This window comes from Pelobates fuscus, chromosome 4 (assembly GCF_036172605.1).
Source record: "Pelobates fuscus isolate aPelFus1 chromosome 4, aPelFus1.pri, whole genome shotgun sequence".
NCBI lineage: Eukaryota > Metazoa > Chordata > Amphibia > Anura > Pelobatidae > Pelobates > Pelobates fuscus.
The window spans coordinates 96,836,712-96,853,505 of record NC_086320.1 but is presented as its reverse complement, the minus strand read 5'-3'; the positions used below and the strand labels follow the sequence as shown (position 1 = coordinate 96,853,505).

The 16,794-nt window shown below is 38.2% G+C and overlaps 1 protein-coding gene across 1 annotated transcript in view; it reads right to left on the bottom strand.

The window, feature by feature from the left end:
• Nucleotides 1–16,794, bottom strand: part of ST18 (ST18 C2H2C-type zinc finger transcription factor) — a 280,418-nt gene that overhangs the window by 37,729 nt on the left and 225,895 nt on the right. Inside the window, exon 13 of the mRNA XM_063450436.1 lies at nt 8,292–8,404. Coding sequence (XP_063306506.1) covers nt 8,292–8,404 — 113 coding nt within the window. The remainder of the gene's footprint in view (nt 1–8,291; nt 8,405–16,794) is intronic.

The window sequence follows — 16,794 nt, the reverse complement described above, 5'->3', positions numbered from 1 at the left end:
ACATGGCAAAGTGGAGATGGATCCACGCAAGGTCAAAGCCATGCAACAATGGCCTGAACCTCAAGCCAGGAAGCAAGTCCAATGGTTTGTGGGTTTCGCCAACTTTTACAGATGTTTTATATGCAACGTCTCACAAATCATACAACCTCTCACACATCTTATGAAGGATGTAAAGTGACATTGGGGTCACCAAGCAAAAATTTTGATAAACTAAAACAAATGTTCATCGCGTCCCCTATATTACGTGTACCTGAGTAACATAAACCCTTCTTCCTCAAGGTCGATGCCCCTGATATTGCCACCGGGGCGGTCCTATCTCAGAGAGATGAAAAAACAGATACACTTCATCCTGTCACATTTTATTCAGAGACTGACCAAAGCTGAGACAAATTATAACGTCGGTGACAAGGAATTACTGGCTATTAAGAGAGCCCTGGAACAATGGAGGCATCCTTTAGAGGTTAAAAGTCATCCCGTCACAGTTTAGACAGATGAGAAGAACCTAGAGTACCTATGCTCAGCAAAACGTCTCAATCCACAACAAGCCCACTGGGCATTATTCTTCTCTAGATTCTCACTCCACGTCACCTATCAGTCGGGATCACAAAACCTAAAGACAGATGCACTTTCAAGAATGTTCACCCCAGACGGTGCTAAGTCAACAACACTTCCTAGGCATTATCTAGCAATTGCAAAGGACATCAAAACCACTGCTGCCACTACTAATCTACCTCTGTCTCAAGAAGGATTCTCAATGTGGCATGGGAAGATCTATGCTGCTGAACCCTTTCACCTCCGCATACTACAACATTTCCATGATGCTCCAATATCTGGTCATAGTGGACAACGAAAGACCATACTTGCCATCCAACAATATTTCTGGTGGCCTACCCTTAAAGCAGGATGTAATAAAACTACGTGAGTACCTGTACTACCTGTGCCAGAGCAAATGCACTAACCATGAATGCGGCTGGCCTATTACAACCTCTACCAATCCCTTCCAGACCCTCGAGTCATATCACTGTCGACTTTATCGTTGACCCCCCTGAATCCCATGGATACAATACCAAAATGGTCGCTGTTGATCGTTTGACCAAGATGGCCCATTTTATCCCAGTAAAGGCCTCCCCACTGCCAAAAGGACGGCCACTCTTTTTCACTAGCACTATTTCAGATAACATGGGATCCCCGAGTTTATGCTCTCCCAGAGAGCGACCGAGTTCACATCCCACTTCTGGAAAGCCTTCTGTCAGTTCCTCAATATCTCGGTAGACCTTTCTACTGCATTCCACCCTCACACTAATGGGCAAACCGAACGGACAAACCAAACATTAGAAATGTATCTACGATGTTATACAACACATCTGCAATCCAACTGGAAAGAACTTCTCACTACTGCAGAGTTTGCCTATAATAAGCATGTACACAACTCCACATATGCTTTTCCTTTTACGCTTAACTACGGATTCCAACCCACATCTCATCCAGGACTGTCCATTTCTTCCACTGTCCCAGATGCCTTCGCTCACGCCAATCAACTAAGGCAAGGATTTCTCCGTGCTCAAAAAACACTACAAGACAGTCAACACCTCTACAAATTGCAGACCGTCACAGAAGAACCCCACCTTCCAAGTGGATCAACTCGTCTGGTTATCCACCTGATACCTAAAATTATCCTGTCCTTCCAAGAAGTTGGGTTCAAAATACATTGGTCCATTTCGTATTATTATTATTACTATTATTGCCATTTATATAGCGCCAACAGATTCCGTAGAGCTTTACAATATTATGAGAGGGGGGATTTAACTATAAATAGGACAATTACAAGAAAACTTACAGGAACAAAAGATTGAAGAGGACCCTGCTCAAATGAGTTTACAGTCTATAGGAGGTGGGTATAAAACACACTAGGACAGGATTAAGTGAGAGGACAATATTAATAAGATCATCTCTTCCATTGTAGTTCAGTTGAATCTACCTCCTCAATACCGTTTCCATCCATCCTTCCATGTATCACTCCTCACACCTTTTAAGGAAAATACCTTCCCAGATTGGGTCATATCTCCTCCAACTCCTGGTCCTGGTAGTCTCCGGAGGTGACTCCTTAGATGGGGGATACTAACAGGACCTCGCTCCCACACTCTCCTACCTCACTATGGTGTTAGCAATACACTATAGTGTTCTTTTATGAAAATTTTAGCAGAGGTCAGCTTGAACTGAGTGTATCCCTAGTATATTCTGTTACTGTACAGTACTCATGCGCCTGTTTTTTTTGTTGTTCTCTTATATAAATTCAGCAGCGACAAAAATCCAGTAATTGATTTCCTAACTATATATGGGGGCTACATCAAACAAACTGAATGGTCAAACAACACACGCCGGCTTGTGTACACATGCATACATCTGGTCTAAGATCTGGTGCTGAGGAGCTGGTCTGTAGGGGAGGGGGAGGCAGGCACGCTAAAGTAGAGCTCTCCTGATCTAATTGTAGGAGGCTGAAAACCTCCCTGGCTGTTTGATTGACAGCCAGGGGGGAGTTTCCTCATTAATTTCTTTTTTTTTTATATATATAAATCTTTATTTTCAATTTTTTTTTTTTTTTAAAACAAATTCATTCAAGTGACAACACAGCTTACAACTGTATAGTTTTTAAACACGGTACAAGAAATTATTTTCCAATGGCAAATAAATAATAATTATAAGTACCAGTCAAACCTTGCATTAGTAAGCATCTTCATTGAACAGTATTCTGCTGTATCTTGCAACTTACATCCTTACATTCATACAGACATACTTATCTCCATAACCTTAACCATACCTCCTACCCATTCTCTCATCTACGGATAGCTATCTCTGTGGGGGGGGGGGGGTTATATTGCGGTTGATAAATCTAACCCAAGGGGCCCAGACTTCATTATATTTTTCTCTAGATATCTTGGCTATCCCAGCTTCCATGTTGCGTTGGTATTCCATTTGTATACATATCTCCTGCCATTTTAACCCGCCCATTTGTCTCCAGTTCCTGGCCATAACTATTTTTATTGCCATACAAATGTGAATCCAAAGGATTTTTACTTTTGTATTGCTTTTTGGAAGGTCTAAGTGGAACAGGAACATTTGAGGGGTAATCTCAGTCCGAACGTCAAACATAGAGTCTGCCAGTTCCACTACAATTGATTTCACTGGTTTCAGCTCCTCACAGTCCCACCAGATGTGGGAGAATGAACCCAGCTCCCTACCGCATCTCCAGCAATCTGGTAGGAGTGTGGGTTGAAATCTGTGAAGACGAGTAGGGACCAGGTACCAACGGTATACTAATTTAAAGTACACTTCCTGTATATTCACCCCGTGTATGTATCTTTTTACTGCTTGTAGGCCCAACAGCCAATCCTCCACTGAGGATGAAAAATCAAGTTCTTGCTCCCATTTATGCATTGCTGGCGCTTTGTCTATTTGCCTTTGGCTTCTTGCAAATTGATTGTATCTGGAAGCGATTTTTTTTTTATAGTGAGATGCTATAAATTGGTCCATTGGGGAGCTTTCCGAGAAATCCTTCCCCATAGTGAAGGATTTTATTCTTAAATAGTTAAAAATTTCCTTCGCTGGGAGATTGTGTTTGGCTTGTAGTGTTGGGAATGGCAGCATTTTATTATTATTTAAAAGTTCCGCTATTCTTTCTACGCCACCATTTTCCCATTCTTGTATATTAATGTCCTTTATATAGAATTTTAAGATTGTTAGTGGGGCGTTTAATGATATATGTTTTGTTCCATATTTCTTTTTCAAGTGCTTTACGATGTAAATCATTGTATTATTCATTGGGTTGCTAGAACTTATATTTTTTAAAAATTCACTGTCGCACCACCAGAGTGATAGAGGTTCCAAACCGCCAAGATCAAATTTTTCAATGTCTAACCAATTTGGTCTAGCCGTTGTGTAGTTGTCACACTTAATTAGGTGTGCCACCATATTGTTCATATATAATTTCTGTATATCTGGGAAACGGATCCCCCCTTCTTTCCAGTCCCTCTGTAGTATTTCCAGTGAGACTCTAGGTCTCCTATCTTGCCAGATATAATTTGATAGTTGCCTTTGGAGACCGCGTATCGTCTGGTATGTCACCCTCAGCGGGAGATTACTAAATAGGTATGTCAACTTAGGAAGGAGATAAAAGTTTACTGCTTCGATCCTACCCAACCAAGAGAGTTCCAATCCCTGCCAATTTTTTAAGGTGTTCCTGAAATAGGTGGAAATATCAGTGTAGTTAAGTTCTCCAGTTTCTCTATAATCTAGAGAAAATTTTACCCCTAAGTATTTTATGTTATTTGTTTCCCAGTCGCATTTAAAATCTTTTTTAAGTTTATCTAGACCTGGTCCACTCAGGCCTTTTAACAGAATCTGTGTTTTCTTTATATTTATTTTATAACCCGAATGTGTACCAAATTCGTTGATAAGCCGAAATACGGCTGGGATAGATCTGGTAGGATCTGCCAGGGTCAGTAGGACATCATCTGCATATAATGCAATTTTATTCTCGATCTTATTCACCTTTAACCCGCTGATGTCTACGTTCTGTCTGATCGCGGCTGCCAGCGGTTCTATGGACAGGATATATAGCAGGGGTGCCAAAGGGCATCCCTGTCGCGTCCCATTTCTAATAGGGAACCAATTTGATTGATACATATGTCCTGATACTTTTGCCTGCGGATCCTTATATAGCGCCAGTGTGCTCTCCTTAAAGAAACCCTCGATGCCGAAGGCCCCCAGTACTTCTTCCATGTACTTCCAGTTGACCCGATCGAAGGCCTTCTCGGCATCGAGGGTAACCACCGCAAAGGGAGACAAGCTTTGATCTGCATGGTATAGGACATTCAGTAGTTTCCTAATATTATCAGATGTGCCCCTGCCCTCTACAAATCCACTCTGATCTCTATGTACAATATTGGGTATAATTTGTTTTAATCTGTCAGCCAGAATTCTTGAATATATCTTGATATCTAGATTTATGAGAGAAATTGGTCTGTAGTTTGAGGTATACGTAGGGTCCTTATCTGACTTAGGGATTGGTATTATGGTGGCCTGGAATAGTTCCGTTGGAATGGCTTTATGGTTAGCGAGATCTTCAAATGTTCTTAATAAATATGGAGAGATTATGCCACTTAGTTTTTTATAGAAAATTAAAGAAAAGCCGTCTGGGCCTGGTGCTTTGCCTGCTGTTAGAACTTTAATGGTATTGCTAATCTCCTGAATGGAAAAAGGAGCATTTAGTTGGCTCAATTTCTCCCTTGATATGGTTGGCAAACTTAATTTCTCCAAAAACTGTTTTGTTTCACCCTCGGATGGCTCATCAAATTTTATATTATATAAGTTTTTATAATAGTCTTCGAATGCTTTAGCAATTTGAGTTGAAGAGATCATTTTTTTGCTTCCGACGGTTATATAATTTATAGATTGAAGTTTATTTTTGTTTTTTAATTTATTTGAAAGACTTTTCCCTATTTTATTATTTCCGTAGTACCAGCTCTGTTTTAGAGTTAACATGGCTTTGTCAATCCTTTCTTGAGTTCTAATTAATATTTTTTCCCTAATCTCTTTAATGCCCTCCAAGATATTATGGTCTATGGTAGATTTGTGTAGCCGTTCTTGTTTTGCCAGCTCGATGTAAAGCTCATTAAGCTCTTTTCCTTTCTGTTTTTTTATAGTAGCACCCATTTTTATGAGGCATCCTCTAATATATGATTTAAAGGTACACCATAGCATGGCATTGGAGACGTCCCCTGAGTCGTTACTTTCAAAAAATTCTTTAGATTGAGTACGTAATGCGTCTACACTGATTTCTGATTTTAATAGATTTTCATTAAGTCTCCATTTATCTCTAGATTTATATTCAGGGTTGTTTTTTATGACTAAACTTACAGGGGCATGATCGGACCATGTTATTGGTCCAATTGACACTTTCTTAACTCGCTCCAGAACTTCAGGTTTTACCAAATAATAATCAATTCTAGTATATGTCTGGTGAACGTGTGAGAAAAACGTATAATCTCTTGCTTCTGGATTAGACGTTCTCCAAGCATCATATAAACAGTTTTTTGCCATAATAGTCTGCATCTTTGATAAGCCTGTTCTTTGCTTACCTTCTATGTAAGCGGACTTGCTTCTATTCCTATCTGTTTTATCATCTAAAATGCAGTTAAAATCCCCACCTATTTCCTCATTAATTTCTAAATGTTTTGATTTCTCATAAAAATCAGCAATTTATAAACTGGGGTTAAACTAGGATACTTCTCACTCTTTAGCAACTCTGTCTGTCTGTCTTTTTGTCTGTGTGTCTATTATCTTATATGGTATATGTGTGTATATATGTATGTGTGTATATATATATATATATATATATATATGTGTATATATATATATATATATATATATATATATATATATATATATATATATACACATATGGTGTCTATCAAAATACCATATAACTGGCAGAATTTACAGAAAAATGGCAGAATGCACACAATTGAAAAATTGCTCTTCCAATCAAAATGTTATACCAGTTTTTATTTTTTGTTTCCTTTTTTCTAATACATCTATCAAGCGTCTAATATTATTGCTTGTCATTCTGTACGGAACAAAACCTGTTTGATCAGGGTGAATTAATTGTTTCATAACTTCTTTAAGTCTACTAGCTATAATAGAAGAAAATATCTTAATATCTACATTTATTAGCGATATTGGACGATAGCTTTGAACTTTAGTTGGATCTTTCCCTGGTTTCAATATAGGTAGGATATTTGCTTTTAGCATTTCATCTGGAAATCTGCCTTTTTTGACTGCAGTATTAAAAGTATTTTTTAGATGACCTATCAATTGAAGTTTCATTGTTTTATAAAATGTATTCCCAAAACCATCCGGACCTGGCGTTTTATAATTTTCTAGTCTATCTATTACTATATTGATCTCTTCTTCCGTGATCTCTTTATTTAAATTATTTGCTTGTATTTCTGTTATTTTATTCAATTTAGCTGATTTAATATATTCTTCTATTATTTCTGAAGGAGTAGTTACTGAAGGACTATATAAGTTGGCATAATAATCATTAAAAGCTTTCCCTATCTGTTCTGGAAGAAGGGAGATGGTATCATTGCTTATTATTTTATCAACCTGATTGATTGTATTTCTTTTTTTCAGCATATTGGACATTATTTTATCAGCTCTATTAGATTTGTGATAGTATTTAATTTTAAGTTTATACATATGTGTTCTGATTTTTTCATACATTTTTTCCTGGATCTCTGATTTAATATTCTCTATTTTTAATTGATTATCCTTGGTTGGGTTTGCATTATTTTTCCTAATTAAATGGTATAGTTCAATATGGAGATCTTGTAAGTTAGCGCCTTTCTTTTTATTCTTTAATTTATTTAGCATTATACAGTGTCCCCTTATTACTGCTTTAAATGAGCACCATACAGTATCGTTCTCAACTTGTCCATTGTTATTTTCTTGAAAATAACACATGGTCATTTTGTCTATGTAGTCTTTATATTCCTTATTTAATAATAAAGTATCATCCAACCTCCAAGTTGTATTATTACTGCTCTTTAATCTATTGTTGTATAATTCCAGGCACACACTATCGTGATCTGACCATATTACTGGTTTGGTTTCTATTTTATAAGTTCTATCTATCAGTTTTGAGTCTCCAAAGATAAGATCTATTCGAGAATAGCAATTGTGGGGCCAGGAATAAAATGTAAATTCTTTAACTGCAGTATTATTACGTTTCCTTTTTTACATTCAAAAAACTCTTTAAATGTCAGGAATTAGCAGGTAGACACCTATAATTGTTATTGCTTTCAGCAATTCAATTCCTGCAAATATTGAAATACCCCCAAAACCATATAATCCTGGATCATTCTGGTTTCTTTTAAATTTCACAATACTTTTATTTTTACATTTTAAGTCGATGATACTGAATAATATAAAGAGAAATATCTATAGATTTCATAGAGGGTTTTCACTGAATGTCCATTCAGGTTATATTCATAGGGTTTAACTATAAGTGTAACTGGGCATGCCTAATTATTATTAGTGCCTTTACAAATACTTTCTAACTAAATATCTACTAGATTTTTATAGTTGGATTTTGACTTTGCAATATACATGTAGAATACAATGCAATTTGTGGCAAACAATAATTAAATACCTGATACAGATTATTCTATTAATTTGTTATTCTCTTGTTCTCTTGGATTATATAATATTTTCTATCAATATTCACTTACGTGATCAGTTCTTTTTTCATGTCTCTGGAGTGAAACTTGGCTTTAGGGCTTGGCTCTGGCATATCTCCTGAATATTTTGAGTCTTCCATGCTCTCTGAACTGCCATATTCCATCTAAAATAGAAATGCATATCAGTGTATTAGTTGCGATACTGTTATATTGTTATTTACTAATTGCATAGAATAATTGCACATGGACATCTCCATCTTGGCTCTCTGTCAACCATTGCTAAGTCTCTCTGTGAGACTGAAACGTCGGCTGGAATTATGCACTAGCTGAATAAAAAGTAAATATAAAAATATAAATCCCTGAGTGCTTCTCTTTTTGGTTGATATAAATTCGACTGGAGCACCCGGTTAACTAAATGTTAATGTGTATTAATATGGAACACTCGGTCCTTGGATCATGTGTTTATATACATACATATATATATATTTATATGTTGAGAATGAGGACACACTTGAGGCTAAATCACTGTATATGGATGGGTCGTGTATATGTAATATGTATAAACACAGGAAAACAGGGTGTAACTGAATGGTTAGAATATAAAATAACTCATTTTTATTGGTTTTATTTATTCCTTGTTAAGACCTCAAACACATTTTAACTCACTAGTTCCACTACAGAGATAATCTGCAATTTGTAATTTAATTTGCATATCCGACTGATCCCACCCAAATTAGTATTTTCATTTCCTTGTTACTGCAACAGGAAAACATTGAGCTAATGTGATTGTTTAAAATAACCCAGCTAAACACATTAACCTTTATTTATGATAAAGTATTATAAAGCTGAAGATACATTGTTCATACAGCTTTTTTTTAGACAGATTTTTTGTATTTTTTCAATACAGTTTTTCTTTCCGATACATCTTAACTTCTTTACTTCCAAGCAATTTGTGTTTGAAACCTATTAGCATAATATTTATTTGAAACATGGGGTATATTGCTAACACAAACATGTGATTAAACAACAGTTGTGCATTAAACTCTTTTTACACAAACATACAAATTAAAATTTTGATTTTTAATTTATTTGTTTATCTGTTATCGAAATACTAGGGATAATTAAAGTGTACAAGAACTGGACTAGTATGAAAGTAAAAATACAGTTTGTCCTCATATACATTGTGTATGGCAAAAATGGATATATAAAAATGTTCAAATACCCAGCTTGTATATATTTTAAAGACCTCAATGCCAGTGATAACAGTACAGCTTGCTAAAAATGGTAGAACACAGAATTAAAACCATTAAATCACATATTTCTAAATAAAAGTATTATTAAAAAAATAAAAATCTCTGCAAAGCATAAGTAATACAAAGAGTCATTAGAGGTAATAGGGTGAACTAATTGAGTTGCACACCCTCTCTGATTGTAGAAATGATATGATCTTTAAAGTTTCCTTTAATGTTTAGAAGGAGGGAAGATGCACAATGACACAGATACAAACTCAGAGACACATATACATTCCAGACACTCATGTATTCACACACACACACACATATATACCAATACATACTGCCAGACAGACACAAACACCCACCATGTATAGTGTCATCCATACACAAACAAACACACACACACTGCCATGCACACATGTACACATACTGGCAGACACAAATACAAAAACACAGACAGAAGCGCACAAACTCAGATATTAGCCATCCTACCTTAGACAGGAGGATGGCTTACCTGTGGTCATGCAGAGATCTGGCACTGGCTGCACTCAGGGAGCTTTGATGGGCTGTTCTTCCTTCCCGCACAGCTTACTTTAAGTGTCGGGAGGAAGTGAATGGACCTGTACTATTTAAGAAACCAGTGCATGGCAAGGCCCCTTAACAGATTACTAGCTTTATTTCCCCTCCTGATGAGGACAAGAGGATGAAGGTGGGCTTAGGTTGCAGTCTGGCTCCACTGGTCTGGTGTTAATACAGGCTCTCTGGAGGCAGTGCTCACAAAAAATCAATGATCAGAAAGCAGCTCCATTTTTTGGGGGCCCCTTATACAGATCACGGTCTGGGCCCCCAGAGCCTGACCATGAGTATACCTACAAGGCCCGACCATAAGCCTTATGCCTACAAGATCCACCCATGAGTTCGCTCACAGGGAGTGAAGTGTATGTGTGTAGGGGATGTGTTGTGTTATTGTAGAGGATGTAATGTGTGTGTGTGTGTGTGTGTTATTACGGAATGTAGTGTATAGGGATACCAGCTTATGTAAGGGATGTAGTGTGTGTATAGAGGATGCAGTGTGTGTGTGTGTAAGGGATGCATTGTGTCAATCTGTGTTTGTATGTGTAAGGGATGCAAAGTTTGTTTCTGTGTATGTAATGTAATGCAGTGTGTGTGTGTCTGTAATGGGTGCATTGAGTGTGTATAAGAGATGCATTAAGATAAGCAGTGTGTGTGTGTGTAAAAGGTGCATTATATGCTTATATGTATGTGTGCAAGGGATGCATTGTGTATGTGTGTGTAATGGATGCATGGTGTGCTTCTGTGTGAGTGTAGGATGCATTGTATGTTTTGGTGTGTCTGTATGTGAGTAGGGATGCATTGGATGTTTCTGTGCATGTAGGCATGCATTGTGTTTCTGTGTATGTGTAAGGATGCATTGTGTGTTTGTGTAGGGTCTTAGTGTTGTCCCCTTCCCTCCTGTCCCTTAGTGCTCTCCTATCCCTTAGTGACCTCCCCTCTCCACCTGTCCCTTTGTGATCTCTCCCCTGCCCCCGTTCCCATAGAGTTCTCTTTCCCCCTGTCCCTTAGTGCTCTCCTCTGCCCCCTGTCCCTTAGTGCTCTCCCCTGTCCCCAACCCCTTAATGCTCTCCCCTGCCCCCCGTTCACATAGAGTTCTCTCTCCCCCTGTCCCTTAGAGATCTCCCCCGTCTTTCCCTTAGTGATATCTCCTCCCCCCCTCCATCTTTCCTTTAGTGGTCTCTCTCCCCCCCTCCTTCTTTCCTTTAGTGGTCTCTCTCCCCCCCTCCTTCTTTCCTTTAGTGATCTCTCTCCCCCCGCCCCCATCTTTCCTTTAGTGGTCTCCCCCCCCACACCCCCTCCTTAGTGGTCTCTCCCATCTGTCCCTTAGTCCGTCTCCCCTCCCTTTCCTGTTGTGCCTCCTACCTCTTTGTAGCATGGCTCATAACAGGAACGTTACATGAGGTCACACCTCCCGCATCTCTAGTTTAAACTCAGATAACCAGCAGACTGCTCCTTCCCTGTGATCACTTACCCACAGAGCTTATTATCTACACTTTAATCGCAGATGGTAAAACATACCATCTTGTCCCAAATCTGCCAATATGCTATGACTATGCCTCCAGTATTAGTATTTTGCAAGGTGGCACTTTCCATCACAGGGGTTATAAGCAGCCCTTTTTTTCTGAAAGAACATTTTGATGGATTGCAGTTTTAGGCAGCGACTGAAAGTAACAATGCAGCATCAAGTATCTATAATTTTGATAAGGCCACAGTTAAAATCATCGTAGTAAAGGCAGTAAAAAATTGTGCATTGAACATTGTAAATAATTAATGATTTCTACATACTCCCTACTTAAATAATAACATGTCCAGTTCTAACTGTTTATTTATTTACAATAAATGTACACAGATGGGGGAATCTTCATATAAAACTTTCAAGGCTATAATTGACTATGGAAGGCTGAATTGCTGAACTCATGACATTTTTTCTAGTTCTGATTAATTTCTCTGTTTATTATTTTTGTGTTTAGTTTCAGTTAAAGAGAGTACCCATAAGGGGTCATCCATTATACTAGGAGTTTTGCCCAAGTGAAATGGGAATTGCATTTATTCCCAGATTAAAGTAGATGATCTAGAATAATAACAGCGTTTAATAATTTACAGTTTATTTGCCTAAAGTGTGACACCCCTTTTTCATTTTTCATAAACTATACAAGTTTAGCAAATAATCCTGGGTGGTGGTTTTCCAATGTGTGGGTAGAATTTAAAATACAAATAAGATGTCACAAAAGAAAAAGACGTTTTGATAGACATAAAAACCGTGCTTGAAAATTAATTTGCTACAAGGATACTGAATAACTAAAAATAATAATTTGCCAGTATGCAGATAAACTGCAACTCTGCACTGAGGAAGATTTATCACATTTCTTACCTCTTTGTAGCGGGGCCCGACGGCGCGTACCGCGGTAAAGGAGCTTCTTTTTCCTGTACTCGGCCGGACTGATAGAATGCACCAGCCCTGACTAAGATTTGAAATCTTAACACCACAATGTTCCTTTAATTAAACTAAAGTTCATAGCTTATCCTGATAGTTGAAAGGTTAGTTTGTCTACAGACATGTATGATTGTAATAGCAAAAAAATTATGCATATGGTTTTAAACATTTTATGAATATTAGATACACTAGGATTATATGATAAAATTAAGCTTAATAGCATTAAATACATTTAAGAAATATTTTGTTCATAAATCCTAAACAGAAACAATAAGACAAATAGGTGATACATTATGCAGCTTTCAGCATCTTTAAACATTGTGCAGGCCTGTATTTTCCTGATATTTCTAGCCCACACAATTTAAAACCAAAGCAGTTCTTTGTAGCTTTGTCACTGAGAATTAAAAACAAGCCTTTATCTCTAAGTTGACCTTTCTGGTAATTTATCAATAAAAAAGGTAAAGTCTACCATCTGTTGTTTTGAATGTTGAGTGGGTGCTTTTTTTAATGATAGAAATTAAAACAAATAAAAAAAATGTATGGCATATAAATAGCTCCTGAACTTTATAACTGAAGGCAAATGTTCCTTTGAGAATATGACTGTTTTGTACGACCGCAAACATATAACTTGTATAAACAAGATTTTCCCACCTATATTCAGGATACTTAACAAATGAATGGTTAATCAATTATAATTGATTAGTATATTCATAAAAAAAGGGGGGAGGGGCGGGGGAGGCTCCCCAATGCGTATTATCAAAGGTTCTCCTCCATCCTCTCCCCACAATTGGCGTTACTCTTCAAAACATGACACAGATGCGGAATCGCTGCCAACGGATATGCTCACAGCCAATGTAACCACCCTACCCAAACCTGGCAAACCCCCAACCAAGTGCGCCAATTTCCAACCCATATCCTTGCTTAATTCTGATGTTAAAATCTTGGCCAAAGTCTATGCAAACAGACTGACGTCAATTCTCCCGACCATTATACATTCAACCAAGTGGGATTTGTGAATGGCAGACAAGGAGCAGATGGAACACGTAAGGCCCTTGCACCTTTACACACTACGCAAAGGACATCACTTAAAAGTCTTCTGCTGTCCTTGGATGCCAAAAAGGCTTTTGACTGCCTGCATTGGTCGCACAATTAAAGGATCGCTACACCCTACCTAACACTGCACATCACTCATTGGGCTACAGTTGTCAACCTGGTGGAAATCCCACGCTTCAAAACACTCTATGCAAAGGCTACTACCCCCACAAACTTTGAAACGTTTTATATGACTTTGCAGCCACGTGAAAAAAACACATCTCCACCATATATGCAATGTTGCTGCCTAGAATAGGAATAAGGTCATTCAACTCGATACTATCTTGGGAAAAAGATCTGGGATATCAATTGCCAGAAACAACCTGGTTGTCTTCTATTAATTTATACAGAGGCCTGACTTCCTGTGCATCTCACATGGAATTAGTGCTTAAACTATTATACTGCTGGTACATGGTCCTTACTCACCTCACAGCTATATGCCCCTCCAAACCAATCACATTCTGGTGTTGCCACACGGATACAGCACATTCCTCCACGTGTGGTGGAGCTGCTCAAAAGTCCAACCATATTGGCAGGAAGTTATATCACTGGTTAAAACCCATACTAAAGTAGCAGTACCCAACACCCCCGCTTCCTTACTCCTATTCATTTTTGAAACAAGATATCCCAAACCTGTCAGATACCTGATTTTTTATATCCTTATAGCGGCACTGCATTTTATTTGTGAAAAACTGGTAATCGCAAACCAACGTAAATATGTAGGAACTAATACGACACATATCCTTAATTGGCAAATATGAAACAAATATGACCCAAGTACCAGTTCGTAATAGCTGGAGCCTCGAAGTTTGGGAAAATTGGACTTTGAAACACCCAACATCCAACTAAACACCACTATCCATGGCCATCTAGCATTCTGATCACACTTATCTTGCCTAATTATATTTTGAGTTCTGGGAGCCAACTTTCTACACGTAATTGTTCACCACCATGGACACCTCCAGGCTGGAAACCCTATAAACGGACTCCATCCCAATCCCCCTGTTTCTACCTCATTTACCCTATCTTCTCTCACTTGGGTTACTCTCACTTGAGATAATTGTGCCACTGAGACAAGAACACATACAGACCTAACGCCCCACATTCAACACTTTTTGCCTATTAGCCATATGACGGGTAAGCTACCTGCTAAAACTCTATCTAGCTCCTTAGCCCTAGACTGACAACTGTATACTTGCACATCAATACCAGGTGAGGGATAAGCTGACCTAGCCAAACAAGTCGAGTTATTAATTATAGTGTACTGTCAGGTGTTATTTTGAAAAGGGGAATGCCTACTTACAGTTGTGCTGGGTTTGATGGAAGCCGCCCTGCTCACAGTTGTCACTAATGTACCCTCACACTCAACTTATGTCTGTGTCATTATGTTTTGTAATAAGCTGCGTGATATGTAAAGTGCACTCAGGGGTGTACCGTGGGGTTAGTGAAACCGGCGCCAGCCAGGGGCGCAAGCCGAGGGCGGGCGCAAAAATCAATTGTAAGGTTGAGCAGTGATTTTTGTGCCCCCCATTCGGCCCCAGTGCCCCCAGGCAGCGTGCGGCTCCATAAGTCTCATTATCGCCTCCTCCCCCTTTCTTTTCTGTGCCCCTTATGTTTTCTGCAAAATTACAAAATAATAAAAATTGTCTAATTGAAATAAAAAAGGGGGGCTTGTGAATGAGCACTGAACACACCACAAATCTGAGCACATCTGAAAAATAACTTTCTCAAATTTATATCAAATCAACACTGCAAAGAAAGGGTGTTGCACAGTCTGACTTGAGATGTTTTGCACCTTAGTAGTTCTTTATCTTAAGTGTAGTGACAAAGTATTCAAACACAATTAGTACATGCTTACAGTTGTTCAGTATTACGGTGTGTCTGAATTCTTTGTCTCTTCACTTCACTTATCACAATAAGAACCCCTAAAAAGGTGTGAAACACATTTTCTGTTGCTGTGCAGCTCCCTGTCTTTTCATTGTGGAGTTTAAAGGGATACTATAATTACCCAGCCCACTATCCCAGTGCCACTTAGTCCTGCAATTCAAATAATTGCAATTTTTGAGAAACGGCAATAATTACATTGCAGGACTAACACTACCTCTAGTGGCTGCCAATAAGACAACCACTAAAGACACTTCCTGGTGGCTAATTGACTTTTTGTCACCTAACTGACTCTGGGCATCCTCACGTTCTACATGAGGACATCCAGTATCAGTAAAATCCCCATAGGAAAGCATTGCTTCAAGGAACTCGCCACGTATGCGCATTAGCCCCCTGTCGGATGATGTTGAAGGAGGTGAAGCGCTGACCCATCAGGGCTGGAATCGGATAAGGGACTAAAGAGGGTGAGGCTTGTATTCCTTACACAATAGAAACCCTTTAAATAAAACTGGAAAATCTAATTTGTGTATATGCTTATATTTATGGCTTGTTCATGCACTCACCAAAACAAATGTTTGTGGATATCACTGTTTTACATATTTATATCTATATATATTTATAAAATTAAATTAAAAAAAGAAAAAAAAGAAAAGGGAAAGAAAGAGGAACACTTAGTTCAGACCTCCTGCAGTTTGGGAACAACATCTCTCAACCACCCTGAGGGCAGAGCTCTTCGGGTTGCTAAAGTCATTTTGTTGAATAGTGTTTGAGAGTGGTAGGGGAGTCTGTCTATAGGTCTTGATAGTAGAAACGGCAAGGGATCCATAATAAGTGGTCTGCGAAACACCATAGCTAGTAAAGCACTTATATTATCCTAATATGCAGTTAATGAAGGACATTACCACTACATGTGTACATATCTCGTCCTGAGGCCATGTTGCCTCCAACAGAAGTACGAAGGAGTCTTATCCATTCTGTGCTATTTTAAAGGGGTAGTATACCATCTAATCATAATGTTAAACAGCTGCTTCTGTTTTTCTACCAGAGAAAATAATAAATGGAGCCAAACTATATATGTGTAAATGGAAACACCTACAAAATGGGTATGACTCACATTTTTCACAAGTGTACCCCACAAAAAGTCTCCAGAGATGTGTCATACATTTTTATTCATTAAAATTTAAGAAAATACTTTTTTTAGAAACGTATTAAATATGAAAACGAAAAAAAATGCAAATAATGTAAGACAAAACACATGGCAGATGTAATAAATCTATTAGTAGTGTGACAGAGTCTATGGGAGGGTAATAGAAGGAAGGTATCTAGGACCCAG